The sequence below is a fragment of the Salmo trutta genome, chromosome 11 (genome assembly GCF_901001165.1).
Source record: "Salmo trutta chromosome 11, fSalTru1.1, whole genome shotgun sequence".
Classification (NCBI taxonomy): Eukaryota; Metazoa; Chordata; class Actinopteri; order Salmoniformes; family Salmonidae; genus Salmo; species Salmo trutta.
The window spans coordinates 11720603-11740346 of record NC_042967.1 but is presented as its reverse complement, the minus strand read 5'-3'; the positions used below and the strand labels follow the sequence as shown (position 1 = coordinate 11740346).

The 19744-nt window shown below is 42.8% G+C and overlaps 1 protein-coding gene across 1 annotated transcript; it reads right to left on the bottom strand.

Annotated features, from left to right (window-relative positions):
- Positions 1–845: 845 nt before the first annotated feature.
- On the bottom strand, positions 846–10773 carry tmem154 (transmembrane protein 154). The gene is made up of 9 exons (XM_029766198.1): positions 10513–10773; positions 8701–8772; positions 8497–8562; positions 8323–8382; positions 7921–8079; positions 7439–7496; positions 4832–4908; positions 4254–4300; positions 846–1817 (listed from the first exon to the last, which is right to left on the bottom strand). Exons 1-8 carry the CDS (start codon positions 10631–10633, stop codon positions 4266–4268), a joined length of 648 nt encoding a protein of 215 aa, XP_029622058.1. The 5' UTR covers positions 10634–10773; the 3' UTR covers positions 846–1817; positions 4254–4265.
- Between the last annotated feature and the right edge of the window lie 8971 nt (positions 10774–19744).

The window sequence follows — 19744 nt, the reverse complement described above, 5'->3', positions numbered from 1 at the left end:
ATGAAGGTTACATATGAAGCAGTCTGAGGCCAACTACCATACACTGCAGGCTGTCATGAAGGTTACATATGAAGCAGTCTGAGGCCAACTACCATACACTGCAGGCTGTCATGAAGGTTACATATGAAGCAGTCTGAGGCCAACTACCATACACTGCAGGCTGTCATGAAGGTTACATATGAAGCAGTCTGAGGCCAACTACCATACACTGCTGTCATGAAGGTTACATATGAAGCAGTCTGAGGTCAACTACCATACACAGCAGGCTGTCATGAAGGTTACATATGAAGCAGTCTGAGGTCAACTACCACACACCGCTGTCAGGAAGGTTACAAATGAAGCAGTCTGAGGTCAACTATCATACACTGCTGTCAGGAAGGTTTCATATGAAGCAGTCTGAGGTCAACTACCAGTCCAGTGTAATATGTGGTAGTATAATAGTTATTAGCTCATCTGTGATCAGTTTTGTATTTCAACTGTTAACAATTACAGTAAGTTCAGAATCAGGTAAAGTAATATTAGGTCTGTGTTTAGGGGCACACTTTCCCTGGGGAGTGCAGTAGAGTACCAATACACATAGTGCTATATCAACTAGATGTTTATTTATTTATTTAACTAGGCAAGTCAGTTAAGAACAAATTCTTATTTACAATGACGGACTACCCCAGACGACGCTGGGCCAAGTGTTCACCACCCTATGGGACTCCCAATCACGGCCGGATGTGATAAAGCCTGGACTCGAACCAGGGATTGTAGTGACACCTCTTTCACAGAGATACAGTGCCTTAGACCGCTGTACCACCCGGGAGCCCAAACTATATCAGATATATCTGACAAGACAGTTATTTATTTTTTGATCAAATGTTTATTTAATTTCATTTATATTGACATAGGGGTACAAAGAAAATATGGAGGAGACACATTAACCCTCCACCCTGCCCCCCCAACCTCCTTCACTCAAGACATATTTATAAAGTAGATATATAGACTTCTTACATGACTTTTAAAGGTCTACTCTAGACACTCATCAAAAAACTGCAGATGTTTCAATGATCTAAAGGGATAAAACATGTTTATATGCCAAATACTGGCACTATAACTGTCCAGGTGAATGTGAATGGAATGGCATCAAACGCATGGAAACCAAGTGTCTGATGTATTTGATACCATTCCACTCATTCTGCTCCAGCCATTACCCCGAGCCCATCCTCCTCAATAAAGGTGCCACCAACCTCCTGTGTTTTACTCCTTCCTCTCTCACTGATTCCCTCTCTCACTGCATGACAGCTGAACACAAAAGGCAATAAAACAATCCCATAAAAAGTGAATATGAACTTGAAACAATGACTAAAAGGCACAGTACTGAGTTGATGGCGTTGCAAAAAGCATTCATTATTAGGCCGACCACAATCAGGATGCGTGTAGTGAAAGGACTATTGCCGCACACTGTTTCTCCATAGAGTCTACACCACAGCACATTTGACGGTGGACTGCGCAGATTTTAAGATGTTACGTTCTAAAAACGTTTACCATGTGCATTTATTGTTACTTGTCTTTTGTTTATGCTGAAATGGAAAATAAATTCAGCATTTCCTGTTTTTTGCAGTCACCTTGGTGGAGGGGTTGCTTTCTTGTTGTCAATGTGGTCGGTTGATGACGTTGCTTTGACATTGACATGAATAGAAGAAGTCTACAGTGCTGCTGGGTCACAGAATGTCCTTCCCTGCGCTGGGGAAATGTCCTTTGTCACCGGCAGTACAGCAAGAGGACGGTTGGGAGAGAGAATTGACTGACTCCATGACTCTTTAGAGACTAGCCTAGAGGAGACAGACAGACAGGGAGAGGTCATGTGACTACGTACAGTACAGTACATGTTCATACAATCAATAGAATAACATCCTTCATTGGAAGGAGTGACGTGATGTTTTAACATTCGTTTGGTTGTCACACCAGACCCTCTGACCTACAGTATGTAACTCACAAGCCAAAGGTCCTCGGGAAGGAATGAGAATGATGTAATTTCACAATCAGATACATAAATAGCTGGCATGTTGATCCTCTAGTCTACACCAAACTGTCAATAAATCCCGCATTGGAAACAACAGATATTTACAGTTGATTTTTATGTAGTTAGAGTAGGTCTACAATAGGGCATGCTGTCTACAGCAGTGGAGGCTGGTGGGAGGAGCTATAGGAGGACGGGCTCATTGTAATGGCTAGAATGGAATACATGGAACGGAGTCAAACGTGTGGTTTCCATATGTTTGATGTGTTTTATACCGTTCCATTTAGTACATTCCAGCCATTACAATGAGCCCGTCCTCCTATAGCTCCTCCCACCAGCCTCTACAGTAGGCCTGCCCTACACAGTTAACTGAGAGTAGTCTATGACCCTCCACCCTTATGGCATGTTGCAAACCAACAGAACCCTGGGGGAAAAAAGCTGTGTGTGAATGACGTGAGCTCACAGCTAGTCTAATGGACCTTGACCCGCCCAGCCTTTCTGAGAGAGAGAACAAGGGGCCATCCCTACGCCCTGTTGCGCCACACTTCCATGCATGCCTGTGGTAATCGCTAACAGATGTCAGGACTCTTCCTGCTTCAGAGGGTTACAAGGTTACAATGGGTACAGAGGACTAGGGGACAGAGTTCAGCAGTCACTGTGTGTGTATGTGTGTGTGTGTGTGTGCCCTTATGTCAGTAAGTGAGGTATGTGTTTGTGCAGTCATGTGTATATTTCTGTGAGTGTGTGTGTCAGAGAGATAATAGAAGCATGTGTGGGAGTATGTGAGACTCTGTCTCGCTCTGTATCTGTATTTGTGTGTGTGTGTGTGTGTATATGTGTGTGTGTGTATGTGTGTGTGTGTGTGTGTGTGTGTGTGCGTGCGTGGCCACCACGTATCAAAACAAACTATGCAGGGGGAACAGAAATTACTGTTGTGGTGGGCCGGGCAACTGCAGGCTGACTTTGCCTCTCCCGAGCCTATTATGGAGTTGCAGCGATGAGACAAGATCGTAATTGGATCGCAATTGGATATCATGAAAATGTGGAGAAAAACAGGGTAAAATACAACCCCCCTCAGTCTATTCTTGTTCTGAGAAATGAAGGCTATTCCATGCTAGAAATTGCCAAGAAACTGGAGATCTCGTACCACGCTGTGTACTATTCCCTTCACAGAACAGCGCAAACTGGCTCCAACCAGAATAGAAAGAGGAGTGGGAGGCCCCGGTGCACAACTGAGCAAGAGGACAAGTACATTAGAGTGTCTAGTTTGAGAAACAGACGCCTCACAAGTCCTCAACTGGCAGCTTAATTAATAGTACCTGCAGGTTGGTGGCACCTTAATTGGGGAGGACGGGCTCTTGGTAATGGCTAGAGCGGCATAAGTGGAATGGTATCAAATACATCAAACAAGGGGCAAAACTTTCAATGGGGACAGAGGGGACATGTCCCCCCCACATTCTGAAATTGCATTTTTGTTCCCCCGAGTTTTATCATTGGAATGTGATACAAAACGGACGCCTCCGAGCGGTCAGGCAGGCTGTTTGGAGTGTTTATCCGACTGGATATTATTATTTATTTTTTTAAATGTCCCTCCCACTTCTAAAACAAAAGTTGCACCACTGCATCAAACATGTTGTTTTCAAGTGTTTGATGCCATTCCATTTGCTCCCTTCGAGACATTATTATAAGCCGTCCTCCCCTCAGCAGCCTCCACTGACCAAGGCCTGTATTTATAAAGTGTCACAGAGTACGTGTGCTGATCTAGGATCAGGTCTCTCCATCCATGTCCATCTTATTAATTATGATCTAAAAGGCTAAACTGACCGTACAGTAACCCACGTCAACAGCAGCAGGTCATGTTATTATGTCACCAGGACAACACATTATGTCATCACCAGGCTGTCTGTCCTCCTTCCCTGTTCCTGAGTTGCATTGATGGATGTGACTGACGCATTCACCTGTCACCACCTTGGACTCTATTCAATCCGTATTACAGATATTCAGCGTTAAAGAGTGATTGAAATGTAAATGCAATATTCCGCGTTAGCGGAGACTACGTTCACGGTAAACGCTGCCTATCTCGGCTCCATCAGGAATTACCTTTACATTTATATCGCGCAATATGTAACGTTTCAGTGATGCAGATTGAATAGAGCCCATTATCTTATCCTGCAGCGTTGCTACATAAACAGCAAAGTACAGTAGAGTTGACTACTATAGTGTTAGTAAGTAACAGGTGTATGTTTACCATGATCTCATGTTAGATCCCTTGTCCAGAGTCCATTCGAACTCCACCTTAAAAAACAAATTGACAACTCATGTGACGAATACATTATCCCTATCCCTGTATAAATCACAAACAATATGGACATTTACAGTCTACGAATAGCTTTCCTATCAGTATGTACTTAGATATTTAAAGTGCACATATAAAAGGAATTGACTCCATTCTAGCCCATGTATGAACGCTATTGTCGCACGTTCATTGGCTCAGTAATAAAGTATACAATGGCGCCCTCTATTGGAGAAAAGTTATACTCAACCAACCTGTTTTCACAGTAGCATTTATCAGGGAAAGGCATGTGATTACATATGTCCACATTTCAATTACAAAACAGGAGTGAGTAGTCAACAGAGTTTACAACAGACAGATCTTCTTATTGTGGACCAAGAGTAGTCTAACGCTTGGAGAACAAGGACGGCCATTGCCGACTAACAGACAAGATATACAGCCTCAGCTCAGATTGTTCCACTTATACATTATTTTCAAAGATAATTATTAGTGGGCTGCTATACATTTTCTTTTGGGGTTTTTAGATGACTCACCATCTTTATTCATCCACTGTTCCAGGTCTTCCATCTCCAGCTCCAACACAGAGGGGACATCATCCTCAAACATGGGCCTGGAAAACAGCCAACATAGTCAGCCCATCATATTAGTGTTTTGACATTCGAAAATGACAAAATAAAGGGACTAAAATGAAGGGAGTGTAGAGGGGAAAAAATACAAACATCCACTGTTGAGGTATAAAGACAATCCAAAACAGTTTTGAGGGGTTTCTCACACGATGTACTGGTCTCAAATGAAACTCCTTAGGAATATGCTGTTTTTCACTGATTTCCACCCAAAACTGTTCGTATTTGAATAAGCACTGTCCTTCCCTCCCATAGTTTGACATGATTTCCTACTCAAAGCCATTTGAGTGGTAGTGTTGCTGATTCTCACAGGAGGGCGCTCACGTCACTGATTCCAGTTTCCTGTCAATGCGCTGAAGTCATCATGGACACATGATTGGCTTAGAGAGAGATAGCATTCATGTGCAGTGTAAAGTTTTGACTGGAGATCGTTTTTTTGATGATTATTTCCTTTATGTTAGTCTGTCTCTTCCACTAAAGATACCTTAGTCATACCGTACATTCTCACATGGAGGCTGGTTACCAGGGACAGGGTGTCATATCATAGCAGGAAGAACTGGAGCTTATGCTCGTTCATAAGTTCTCAGGCTAATGCGTAAACACTTAGATTCACACATGATACTTCTTGACTATGTACTTTATGTCAGATATGATTGACTGGTGCGTGTGTGTTTGTGTGAAACAAATTGTTGAGGAATAGAGCATGCGCGCGTGCGCACACACACACACACACACACACACACACACACACACACACACACACACACACACACACACACACACACACACACACACACACACACAGAGAGAGAGACACACGCACACGGCGCACACACACACAGGGCACACACACACTCACACACGCCTGTTTCAAACTCCTCAACGTCTTTCTTTCTAAACAGGAAATAACAAACAGAGGCGAGAAAGGGTGAGGTCAAAATCATACCAAGGGAAACAGATTTACTGCCATATACGAATTTAAGTGACTTCAACTTGAAATGTATGGAGAGCACAGTCAAGACAGCAGTAGCCTAGACACAGTGCATTCGGAAAGCATTCAGACCCCTTGACTTTTCCACATTTTGTTATGTTACAGCCTTATTCTAAAATGGATTCAATTGTTTTGTCCCTTCATCAATCTACACACAATACCCCATAATGACAAACCAAAAACAGTTTTTTAGACATCTTTGCAAATTTATAAAAAAATATCACATTTACATAAATATTCAGACCCTTTACTCAGTACTTTGTTGAAACACCTTTGGCAGTGATTACAGCCTTGCGTCTTCTTGGGTATGACGCTACAAGCTTGGCACACCTGTATTTTTTTTTTTTTAGGTCTCTTCAGAGATATTCGATCGGGTTCAAGCCCGGGCTCTGGCTGGGCCACTCAAGGACATTCAGACTTGTCCCGAAGCCACTCCTGCGTTGTCTTGGTTGTGTGCTTAGGGTCATTGTCCTGTTGGAAGGTGAACCTTCGCCCCAGTCTGAGGTCCTGAGCACTCTGGAGCAGGTTTTCGTCAAGGATCTCTCTGTACTTTGCTCCGTTCATCTATCCCTCAAGCCTGACTAGTCTCCCAGTCCCTGCCGCTTAAAAACATCCCCACAGCATGATGCTGCCACCACCATACTTCACCGTAGGGATGGTGCCAGGTTTCCTCCAGACGTGACACTTGGCACTCAGGCCAAAGAGTTCAATCTTGGTTTCATCAGACCAGAGAATCCTTTTTATTATGGTCTGAAAATCCTATAGGTACTGTTTGGCAAACTCCAAATGGGCTGTCATGTTCCTTTTACTGAGGAGTGACTTCTGTCTGGCCACTCTACCATAAAGGACTGGTTGGTGGAGTGCTGCAGAGACGGATGTTCTTCTGGAAACTTCTCCCATCTCCACAGAGGAACTATGGAGCGCTGTCAGAGTGGCTATCGGGTTCTTGGTCACCTCCCTGACATTGGCCCTTCTCCCCTGATCGCTCAGTTTGGCCGGGCGGCCAGCTCTAGGAAGAGTCTTGGTGGATCCAAACCTCTTCCATTTAAGAATTTATTTAGTGTTTTTTTAGGTTTAAGGTTTTGGACCCTTGTGTACTAGGCAGTAAGTGAAACTCACTACACATTAGCACAGTTTACATGATTTATTTCTGCTGTGTTCTTGTGGACCTTTTAATACCTTTCCAAATCATGTCCAATCAATTGAATTTACTACAGGTGGACTCCAATGAAGTTGTAGAAACATCTCAAGGATGATCAATGGAAACAGGATGCACCTGAGCTCGATTTCGAGTCTCATAGCAAAGGGTCTATATACTTATGTAAATAAGGTATTTCTGTGTTTTGCAAAAATATCTAAAAACCTGTTTTCACCTTGTCAATATGTGATATTGATTGTAGATTAATGAGGGAAATACTATATATTTTAGAATAAGGCTGTAATGTAACAAAATGTGGAAAAAGTCAAGGGGTCTGAATACTTTCCGAATGCACTATATAACTCATAGTGCAGTGTTCAATACTTACATTGGAACTTTTTCTGTGTCATCGCTACCATGCAAATATTTATCCTCTTCTACATTATCTGGAATAGGAAACCATCATTATAGCCAACATCGTGCACCATCTAATAAAGTAATGTCAAAGTACATTAACAATATCCACTCATACATTGTTTCCTGTATTGTGGTTGAGTATACAACTGTGGGCCTACATACTATTCTAGATCAGTGTGCACAAAGCTAAACATACCCCTACTCAGACCAGTTTTTCACATGTCATAGTGCTGTAACGTACCCATGCAATGAAAAGGACGACTGAATTGTACAGTACATCTAGTCATAAGAATTTGTTCTTAACTGACTTGCCTACTTAAATAAAGGTACAATTTTAAATAAAATAAAATAAATAAGCAGATCTGTCATGGTGTATGAGAATGGGGTCATGTCGCCTGTTGCTTCTCATCATGTGGACATATTTCCAGCTATAGCACAGTTCTCACGACTTACCAGAATTGCTCTTTTCTGTCCCATTCCATCTGCGGTTGATTATGACTACACCCACTACCATGGCGATGATCACGGCCACCAGCACAACAGGAACCAGGATGAAGGTGGGACTCAGACTTTCCTCCAACGGTGCTTCAGAGGATTTGAGATGATCCTCCCCTGGAAGAGGAACCATCATGGTGGGAAACTGATCATGTTGCTACAGATGTAACACCAGCTTGTCTGCAATGTTTCTGCAGTTATTTTCACCATCTCAATAATCGCTTCTAACACACTGTTTTCTTAAACACTACATCAATTTTGTTGTTTGTGTTCAATCAATCAAATCAATCAAGTTTATTTTGTAAAGCCCCTTTTACATCAGCAGTTGTCACAAAGTGCTGATGTACTGATGTAATATACCTTCTAAATTGACACCTGGACTGTATCCAGAACCAGATTCAGCTTCAGTCTCATATCCCTCTGAAATGACATAAAATGAAATGAAAAACCAGAGGGCCTTTTTGTTGTTGTCATGCAAGGCTCTGATGGAAATCAGGTAATGGAATTGTGTTATGGAGACAGGTGTAAGCTCACCTGAAGGACTCTTCGATGATAGGTATGAGTCTGGTGTAGGGGTAGCATCACTTACAGTTGGGATCACTGGGAACATTGAGAAAAGTATCAACACAAGCACATCTAATGCCAAACCCGTTGGAAATGGACAGTTATGAGCTATTGCCACCAGTTTGTTTTGGAGGAGTATGCACATGGGGGAAGCAGATAACAGCTAAAGCTCACCTGAGAACCCAGCATCATTTTCTGTTTGTGTTTCTTCAACAGTATTTGTGTCCTCATCACTCTGGCAGAGCACTGCAATGAATGAAAGAGTCAATGGTTAAGCAACATAGGGCCAGGAGTTTTTCATTATAACACGACCTGACCTCAAGCCTACTGTATAATGACAGCCAAGAGTTTTCCCGGGACACTTGGCCAGGAAAAAAATCATCACCCTAGTTTTACGCAATTTAGAATATTCGGGATTCATAAAAAACCCACGAAAGACTCCACTATGTGCAAACTACACTGAGTCAGATAGTATGATAGTGTTTCCCAGAAAAAGGAGCTTAAACAGTCATCAGATCTTTGGATGTGAATGAGTTTGGGCCTGTCAGTAGTGTACTTGGTTGAGAGCTGTGACCTTAATCATGTTTATCATCAAAATGAGCCTATGTATCATACACTCCAAAAGCGTTCTTCAGCTGTCCCCATAGGCTAACCCTTTTTGGTTACAGGTAGTACCCCTTTGGGGTCCATGTAGAACCCTCTGTAGCTGGAACCAAAAGCGTTCTACTTGGAACCAAAAAGGGTTCTTCAAAGGGTTCTCCTATGGGGACAGCCTAATAACCCTTTTAGGTTCTAGATAGCACCTTTCTTTGTGTAGGTTAACCCCGGACATTCCAAGAACCATCACAGACACATCTCACTGTAAATGTTTGGGCGTGTACAGTGTAATTCAAAATGAATGTGTTGAGGAGACATGGACATGGCATTAAAAACCCTTCCAAATAAACATATCCCTTGGTTACCAGCCAGTGGTTACAGTGAAAAAGGCAAGGCACATATACTGGCAGTAGACACAGATGGAGATAACACACACCACAGAGGGAACAAACTGTGCCATTAGGCACATATACTGGCAGTAGACACAGATGGAGATAACACACACCACAGAGGGAACAAACCGTGCCATTAGGCACATATACTGGCAGTAGACACAGATGGAGATAACACACACCACAGAGGGAACAAACCGTGCCATTAGGCACATATACTGGCAGTAGACACAGATGGAGATAACACACACCACAGAGGAAACAAACCGTGCCATTAGGCACATATACTGGCAGTAGACACAGATGGAGATAACACACACCACAGAGAGAACAAACCGTGCCATTAGGCCTAGGTAATGCCATTGCGAAAATGTTTGTTAATGGTTTTCCTACTAACAAAAAACAATGTTCTCGTTCTTTTGGTGAAGATGCGTCTTTTGAAATAAAACAGGAACATCAACGTTTCACTGTGTTTATAGCTGATTCTTATCATTCGTAACTAACAACCTGTTGCAAGAAGGGATGTGAACTCAGCCTCTTTCACAACTGAAATGTAACAGAGATGTACAAAGACAACAACATCCGTTTGAATAGAAGTGAAAAAGCTCTAGGAGAGCGATTCAAATATTCAACTTCAGAAAGCATTGTGAAGCAACTCAAAGACACATGTAACCATACAGCAGCGATTACTCAGGTACAGTGTGTAAGACCTACTGGATAGAATACCATGTAGTCAAAAGGCCTAGAACTTTCACTATCTCTTCATAATATGTGTCCACACATATTTCAGCAGCCACCACCCGCCAATATAAACCCCATTTCAGCAGACTATTACATTCTCAGGCAAACTGAAAAAAAGAAAAGAACACAGACACCAAGAGAAAACGGACAGGTAATGAAAGAGAGTGAATGTAGGAGAGTAGAGAAAGCCATGAAAGCTCTGTTTCCAATGAGCAGTGAGGGCAAATGATCTTTCCAATCCACAGTCCACACCTACCAGTCCCAGCCAGGCAGGCTGTCAGAGCCAGCAGCAACATGATCGACGATGGGGTCATTTCCCTGTGGCCTCTCCTCCCTCTCGTCCTTGTGTTACCACGGACAGGAGCAGCAGCAGACATGGTGACATTGTGTGGTGGTGGTGCCCATTTCCTTCTGCCTACTAATGTCTGTCACGGCATCCTACTTCCTGATTCAGGGCTGCTTTTGACTCACCTAGAGACTCACAGAGAGGAGGAGGAGAGAGAGAATGAGAGAGAGGGCGAGGGGGGAGAGAGACAGAGATAGGGAGGGAGGGAGGGAGGGAGGGAGAAAAAAAGAGAGGAAGAGAGAGAAACCTAAAGAGTACACAACCACATAGCTACACACACCCAGCTAGATCACTCTTGCGGATGTGATGTAATTAACTGTGTGCTTGTAGCCACAAGCCTGGCAGCTCCTCTGCTCTCTGCTGAAGCAAATTCCTCCCAGTTAAGGTATTCAAGCAATTGGGGCATACCAAAGAGAAGACAAGAGCAGAGCAAACTTACTAAATGGGGGAAAGGAAAATGTTTTGCTTAGTTACATTCAGTAAGGAGCAGCTCGTAGTTGTTCTCTGTTACACTGGTCTCCTGAAGGACCAGGTAAGCTTCTGTTTGGATTTGAATTCAAACCGCTTACAGGGTCAGAATTGAGCTCTGAAAGTTGTATACTGTACTATCTATGGATATGTCGTTATACCTCATTAACCGTCCCCCATACCCTTAACCACCTATCCCATAAAGCATAGCCCCGGCCATAACAAGTTTAGACATGATGTCACAGGTGAATGATTTTTCTGAGTTTAAACATTTTTTTTATTTCACCTTTATTTAACCAGGTAGGCTAGTTGAGAACAAGTTCTCATTTGCAACTTCGACCTGGCCAAGATAAAGCAAAGCAAACACATACAACAACACAGAGTTACACATGGAATAAACAAAACATTAATACAGTAGAACAAAATAAAACAAAAAGTCTATATACAGTGAGTGCAAATGAGGTAAGTTAAGGCAATAAATAGGCCATGGTGGCGAAGTAATTACAATATAGCAATTAAACACTGGAATGGTAGATGTGCAGAAGATGAATGTGCAAGTAGAGATACTGGGGTGCAAAGGAGCAACAAAAATAAATAAATACAGTATGGGGATGAGGTAGGTAGATAGATGGGCTGTTTACAGATGGGCTATGTACAGGTGCAGTGATCTGTGAGCTGCTCTGACAGTTGGTGCTTAAAGCTAGTGAGGGAGATATGAGTCTCCAGCTTGAGAGATTTGTGCAGTTCGTTCCAGTCATTGGCAGCAGAGAACTGGAAGGAAAGATGACCAAAGGAGGAATTGGCTTTGGGGGTGACCAGTGAGATATACCTGCTGGAGCGCGTGCTACGAGTGGGTGCTGCTATGGTGACCAGCGAGCTGAGATAAGGCGGGGCTTTACCTAGCAGAGACTTGTAGATAACCTGTAGCCAGTGGGTTTGGCGACGAGTATGAAGCGAGGGCCAACCAACGAGAGTGTACAGGTCCCAATGGTGGGTAGTGTATGGGGCTTTGGTGACAAAACGGATGGCACTGTGATAGACTGCATCCAGTTTGTTGAGTAGAGTGTTGGAGGCTATTTTATAGATGACATCACCGAAGTCGAAGATCGGTAGGATGGTCAGTTTTACGAGGGTATGTTTGGCAGCATGAGTGAAGGATGCTTTGTTGCGATATAGGAAGCCGATTCTAGATTTAATTTTGGATTGGAGATGCTTAATGTGAGTCTGGAAGGAGAGTTTACAGTCTAACCAGACAACCAGGTATTTGTAGCTGTCCACGTATTCTAATTCAGAGCCGTCCAGAGTAGTGATGCTGGATGGGCGAGCAGGTGCGGGCAGTGATCAATTGAATAGCATGCATTTAGTTTTACTTGCGTTTAAGAGCAGTTGGAGGCCACGGAAGGAGAGTTGTATGGCATTGAAGCTCGTCTGGAGGGTTGTTAACACAGTGTCCAAAGAGGGGCCAGAAGTATACAGAATGGTGTCGTCTGCGTAGAGGTGGATCAGAGAATCACCAGCAGCAAGAGCAACATCATTGATGTATACAGAGAAGAGAGTCGGCCCGAGAATTGAACCCTGTGGCACACCCATAGAGACTGCCAGAGGTCCGGACAACAGGCCCTCCGATTTGACACACTGAACTCTATCAGAGAAGTAGTTGGTAAACCAGGCCAGGCAATCATTTGAGAAACCAAGGCTGTCGAGTCTGCCAATAAGAATGTGTTGATTGACAGAGTCGAAAGCCTTGGCCAGGTCGATGAATACGGCTGCACAGTAATGTCTCTTATCGATGGCGGTTATGATGTCATTTAGGACCTTGAGCGTGGCTGAGGTGCACCCATGACCAGCTCTGAAACCAGATTAAATAGCGGAGAAGGTACGGTGGGATTCGAAATGGTCAGTAATCTTTTTCTTAACTTGGCTTTCGAAGACCTAACAAAGACAGGGTAGGATAGATATAGGTCTGTAGCAGTTTGGGTCTAGAGTGTCACCCCCTTTGAAGAGGGGGATGACCGCGGCAGCTTTCCAATCTTTGGAAATATCAGACGATACAAAAGAGAGGTTGAACAGGCTAGTAATAGGGGTTGCAACAATTTCGGCAGATCATTTTAGAAAGAGAGAGTCCAGATTGTCTAGCCCGGCTGATTTGTATGGGTCCAGATTTTGCAGCTCTTTCAGAACATCAGCTATCTGGATTTGGGTGAAGGAGAAATGGTGGGGGCATTGGCGGGTTGCTGTGGAGGGTGCCGGGCAGTTGACCGGGGTAGGGGTGGCCAGGTGGAAAGCATGGCCAGCCGTAGAGAAATGCTTATTGAAATTCTCAATTATAGTGGATTTATTGGTGGTAACAGTGTTTCCTAGCCTCAGAGCAGTGGGCAGCTGGGAGGAGGTGCTCTTATTCTCGATGGACTTCACAGTGTCCCAGAACTTTTCTGAGTTAGTACTACAGGATGCAAATTTCTGTTTGAAAAAGCTAGCCTTAGCTTTTCTAACTGCCTGTGTATATTTGTTCCTAACTTCCATGAAAAGTTGCATATCATGGGGGCTATTCGATGCTAATACAGAACGCCACAGGATGTTTTTGTGCTGGTCAAGGGCAGACAGGTCTGGAGTGAACCAAGGACTATATCTATTCCTAGTTCTACATTTTTTGAGTGGGGCATGCTTATTTAAGATGGTGAGGAAGGCACTTTTAAAGAATATCCAGGCATCATCTTCTGACGGGATGAGGTCAATATCATTCCAGGATACCCCGGCCAGGTCGATTAGAAAGGCCTGCTCGCAGAAGTGTTTTAGGGAGCATTTGACAGTGATGAGGGGTGGTCGTTTGGTCGCAGACTTGGATAGTAATACAGAACTCTGCAGGCTATCTTCGCAGTAGATTGCAACACCGCCCCCTTTGGCAGTTCTATCTTGCCGGAAAATGTTATAGTTAGCGATGGAGATAGCAGGGTTTTTGGTGGTTTTCCTAAGCCAGGATTCAGACACGGCTAAGACATCCGGGTTGGCAGAGTGTGCTAAAGCAGTGAGTAAAACAAACTTAGGGAGTAGGCTTCTAATGTTAACATGCATGAAACCAAGGCTTTTACGGTTACAGAAGTCAACAAATGAGAGCACCTGGGGAGTGGGAGTGGAGCTAGGCACTGCAGGACCTCCACATCACCAGAGGAACAGAGGAGAAGTAGGATAAGGGTACGGCTAAAGGCTATACGAACTGGCCGTCTAGCACATGTTCAGATTTGAGACTATAAACACAGACGCTTCCAACTGATACGAACTTTTAAAGAAATGTTGGCCGGCAAATAAAAAGTAACAGTACACACCAATGCAAATGAGGGTTTGGCGATACATAGTTAGGGTTGGGGTTATCCACTGTACTTAAATTGTTTTTAAAATGATTATTTTACACATGTGTATTGATGATGCAATGTATTATAGACATGTATCATGTTTGACCATGATTGTTTTTAGTGTCTTAAAACTCAGTTGGAGTGTTCCACAATGTGTTTCAGTATTGTGTATTATTGTATCATTGTGGAGTGACACTAATACATTTTTCTAACTCCAAGTCTAGTTGTGATTCATTGATGATGTAATTCAGGAAAATCACAGAGACATAATCTACCAGTCAATATAGGCTTTGGTAGATTAATATATTTCCTCTTTCTATCAATACTGAAGGCTTTTAAACATATTTATGTATTCACCAGCTGTGTCTAGTCTGGCAAGAGAACTAACTAGGAGGCCAGCATGCCAGAAGATTTAATACAACGTCTAACTTCTATGGTCCATTAGCGCCCCCATGTGGTAAAGTGTAATATGAGTTCATGAGAATACAAAAGACGGCACTGTGCTCCCATTCGACCTCAAATAGAGTAATCTACCTCTAACTCTAGTGGAGTTGCAAGTCTGTGACCACTCAATTATATTATTTCCACAATAATGAACTAGACCGTTGGTGATCCCAGTTGGCCCGTTTAGAGATAACCTTGAAGGAACTTTAATTAGCATACATTGACTGTATAAGATTATGACCGCAGTTAGAGTTCAGAGCGCTGAGGAGATTAATATTGAACGTTTCCATGGTTTTAATTAATTAGGCTAAACAGAAAATGCTTTCACTCTAAAAGGCAGTGAGTGTGGAGATGAAATGCTTGTTCACATCAAGCGTTACACAGAGACATAGGGGAGTCAGCCTTAACCTCTATGGGATTGGTGTGTCGTCCCCCCCCCCCCACCCCCACCCCGTGGGACGGTTGAGTTAACGTAGGCTAATGTGATTAGCATGAGGTTGTAAGTAACAAAAACATTTCCCAAGACATAGACATATCTGATATGGGCAGAAAGCTTAAATTCTTGCTAATCTAACTGCACTGTCCAATTTACAGTAGCTATTACAGTGAAATAATACCATGCTACTGTTTGAGGAGAGTGCACAATTATGAACTTGAACATGTATTAATAAACCAATTAGGCACATTTGGGCAATCTTGATACAACATCTTGAACATATAGGCAATGGTTCATTGGATCAGTCTAAAACACATACACTGCTGCCATTTAGTGGCCAAAATCTAAATTGCGCCTGGGCTGGAATAATACATTATGGCCTTTCTCTTGCATTTCAAAGATGATGGTACAAAAGAAATACAAAAAAACTCATGTTTTTTCATTGTATTATCTTTTACCAGATCTAATGTGTTATATTCTTCTACATTAATTTCACATTTCCACAAAATTCAATGTGTTTCCTTTTAAATGGTATCAAGAATGTGCATGTCTTTGCTTCAGGTCCTGAGCTACAGGCAGTTAGATTTGGGTATGTCATTTTAGGCGAAAATTGAAAAAAAGGGTCAGATCCTTACTCAGCCTTAAAGGGATGTGCTATGATTTAGTGAATTGTATTGTGTCAACATTTTTGAGGAATATCAACCGTTACTACTAGGCGGGCGTCAAGTAGCTTAGTGGTTAGCAGGTTTTGAGAGGCGAGCTAGAGATTTGACAGTTCGAATCCCGGGTCTGACGTGAAAAATCTGTCAGGAAGTGAGCTAGCGTACCGGAAGATTGCTGGTATCAAATCCTAGATGCCATTGTCTTCCGTTGTGCTATTGAGAAATCCACAACAACCGCTCCATGGGTGCACAGTGTGGCAGCCCGCTGCTCCAACCTCTTCAACCTGCAGGCCTATACGTGTCTTTCGGTGGGGTTGGGATAAAGCGGAAGTCACATTTTAGAGTGAATCAAGCAGATTCAGGGTCTCTAGTCACTTTGTTTTCATGTATTTATTGATGTTTAATGACCACCCCTCTGTGTTAAAATAGATGTGGTCAGAGGCTGCCAAAGTGGATGACGTTATTCCTTTCCGTTTCCATGGAGACGTCAATATCTACAGCTCTGCAAATTAATCGTAGCAGCAGCGAATGGGAGGATTTTATAACCATGGCTACCTAGTCAACAAGCAAATTGTTTTCATGCAAAACTTCAACCTTTAATATGCCTCCCTCCCTCCCTCCCTCATAAAATATATGATACATTGATGCATAAGCACCAAGCATAATAAGTGAATTCAACGAAGGGAGGAAGAAGGCAAATTTAAGTATTCAAACAGGACCTACATTCCATTGGTTGCAGTGGGATAGATTGTCCACCAGAGGGCAGTCCAGCCCACCGTCCTGTTGGTCGTACATAGAGCGCTGCCGCCTCTATCAGTCAATTAAACCACTAACCTTTCCTCTCTCTCAACAGAGAGGGAACAACACACTGGAGAAATAAAAGTGACCAATAAATCTAAGACTTAATAATGCATTCAGCACAACTTTTTACCCCTTTTACCTCAGCACATCTCTCACTGCAATACAATATCGATCCTTACAGAAACAATCGCTGCTCCTTCCTACTAAAGGGCCAGAAAATAAGGCAAAAGAGTAGAACAATATCTCACTTCTAAAGAGGGAAAGCTAATTTACTCCCCAGACTCAGCATAATAGCCTATGCAGGGCACAGTGGATGTAATGGTTGGTCCTGACAGGGGGATCGTAGAGGGTCATAGGTTACGTCCAAAATGGCACTCCATTCCCTATAGTGCACTACTTTGACCAGAGCCCTGTTCAAAGTAATGCACTACATAGGGAATAGGGTGCCATTTCAGATGCAACCATAGAATTCTATTGACTGTGGATGTTAGTGTGAGGATAATTGGCTAGCTGATATATGGCATTGACAGACATTGTGACGTACTGGAGGACTTTGTCGAGTCAGAGAGACAGACTGTCTGATGCCCAAGTGTATCTCTTTATAGTTGTTTTCTGTTTCTCTTTCCTCCGTCATCCCTCCATCATCCCTCCGTCATCCCTCCGTCACTATCAGAGCAGGCTGGTGGAAGGAGCTGTAGGAGGACGGGTTCATTGTATGGCTGGAATGGAATAAATGGCACGGAGTCAAACATGGTTTCCATACGTTTGATACCGTTCCTTTAATTCCATTCCTGCTGGTACAATGAGACTGTCCTCCTATAGCTCCTCCCGCCAATCTTCTCTGTTCAGTGAACCTCACCACTCCTTCCTTCCATGGTTGGGTTCCCTTAGTCACTCTGTAAAGCTCACATGACCACATGCCATATTAATGCAGGAGTTATTGTACTGAGTCTCATACCTTCATATCATGATATTAAACATGTATTCACAGGGGACTCCACTGAGATTGCTATAAAGGCAACCATTCCTTAATCATTGTTATATGTGAATATCTCCAGGAAGAATTGGGGAATAGGCAGTTGGCATTATGAATTCCTCAATGGATTATTGGGTTGCAGACAGTTGCACACCGACTGGGTGTTTTTTGCTGACTTCCATTTCACCCAAACACATCCATTATTAGTGACTACAGAGCGTAGTTATCCTTTTAATAGCCCCATGCTGTGTGAGGCTGTTGATAATGAGGGAGGAAGGAGAGGTTTGCTTTGACAGAGAGGGCCGCTGCTTTGTTGCTGCTGGTTGTGATGAGGCGGCATGGGCGGGACAGACAGGGAGTCAGAGAGAAAGAGGCCCACAGAGAGAGAGAGTAGGGGAAGAGAGAGTGAGAAAGAGATAGAGACAGAGAGAGAGAGAGAGAAAAAAAATAAAGAGTGAGGGGGAGAGAGAGAGAGACAAACCAATATCTGTCGTTTGTCAGCCAGAGATAGTGTGATCTCTGTCTCTCTCTCTCTCTTTAATCTTCTATTTTCTTCTCTCTCTTTCTCTCTTCTATTCTCTTCTCTCTCTCTCTCGTTACTTTACTGACATAGCCTCTTTCTCCTTGTAGACTCCAGAGGTTAGAGAATATAGCCTGGTAATGTGTTACGTGTCTCCTCATTATCACAAACCGTTGCATGCAGGTAATGAGAGACATTTTGAATGGCTTCATTAGGATCAATAATGTATGACATGTTATACATTGTTATGGACTTTCCATCAGCTATAATAGATTAGTGGATTTCCACTGCTCTCTTTTGCATTGGAATTCCCCATTAGTCTTCAGGGAGCTTCTCATCTGTACGGTCACTTCCTCCATCAGAGATTTCTTATGCATTTATTCCTAGGACGTGGATCAGCAGGGGCGTATTCATTAGTGGACACCGTAGCAAACCCTTTTTTTTCTCCAACAAAAACAAGAGTTTCTATTGAACAAATTCAGGTAGATCCCTCCCTATGTTGTCCCGTTTGGTTCCTAGTGAATACATCCCAGGCTTCTCCAGTCCTCCGAGGGTTATTAGGACTAGAAGAGGTTAGTAGTGAATTACTAGGAATGGGAACATTACTTTAGCAGGAGAGAGTGTTCACAAATGTCCTTGCCTGCTGACATCTGAATAAACCAACATTAGCCCAAGTAGCATAATGATCATTCTTCCTGGATACGGCCTGAATATAGTATATGAATTGGATGGAGCGGCTAATAGCAATGTCGTGACATTACAAGGGCTCTTGGACGCTTTAATGCAGTGTGATAAGGAGGGTATATCAAATGCTCTCAGGCTAACATTGGTTGGGGAAATGCTTTCCATGAAACCAGGGGGGAAAGCCAAGGCAGGGAGAAAGTTACTTCATGTAATAGAAGGGGACGTCTCTCTATGGTTTATAAAGCAGCTGATGTCACAAAGTGCTATACAGAAACCCAGCCTAAAACCCCAAATAGCAAACAATCCACTGTCTCACTACGGTTCCCTTTGTTGGGAGAACTTCCTGAACATGTGAGATTTGGCTTCTACTTATATAATGGCAAATAAAAGAATTGACTATGAGTGAATTGAACTGAGTAGTTATTGGTGAAGGACGAAGGGGTATATTTTAGTAGATTTCGATTTCAGTTGTAATTTTTATGTACATGTGCATGCACAGTATTTTATACAATTGTATCTAATTTTCTTGAGTGTTCAATTTAGCTCAGTATTTGTATTATTTCTTTTATAGTATTTTTTTCTCATCTTTATCAAGGGTGCCAATGATTTTGGAGGTGACTACATTTAAGACCTGTAGTTCTTTGCCGATGAATAATATTATGCTTCTGTCGGTCAGAGCTTAAGTTGAACAATTGAGGAAAGTCATATAATATAACACTGATGTCATGACGCTACATTGTATGACTGTTTAAAACCATAAAACTACAGAAGCTCAAATACTCATCAATATAGATAGCAAAT

What these genes read in the sequence shown, in the direction of transcription:
- tmem154 (XM_029766198.1), bottom strand. Translation starts at nt 10,633, where the DNA reads ATGTCTGCTGCTGCTCCTGTCCGTGGTAACACAAGGACGAGAGGGAGG. An exon ending in AAATGATGCTGGGTTCTCAG is followed by an intron (nt 8,563 to 8,700) that starts GTGAGCTTTAGC and finishes CAATGTTCCCAG; the next exon opens with TGATCCCAACTGTAAGTGAT. An exon ending in TCCAGGTGTCAATTTAGAAG is followed by an intron (nt 8,080 to 8,322) that starts GTATATTACATC and finishes TTCCTCTTCCAG; the next exon opens with GGGAGGATCATCTCAAATCC.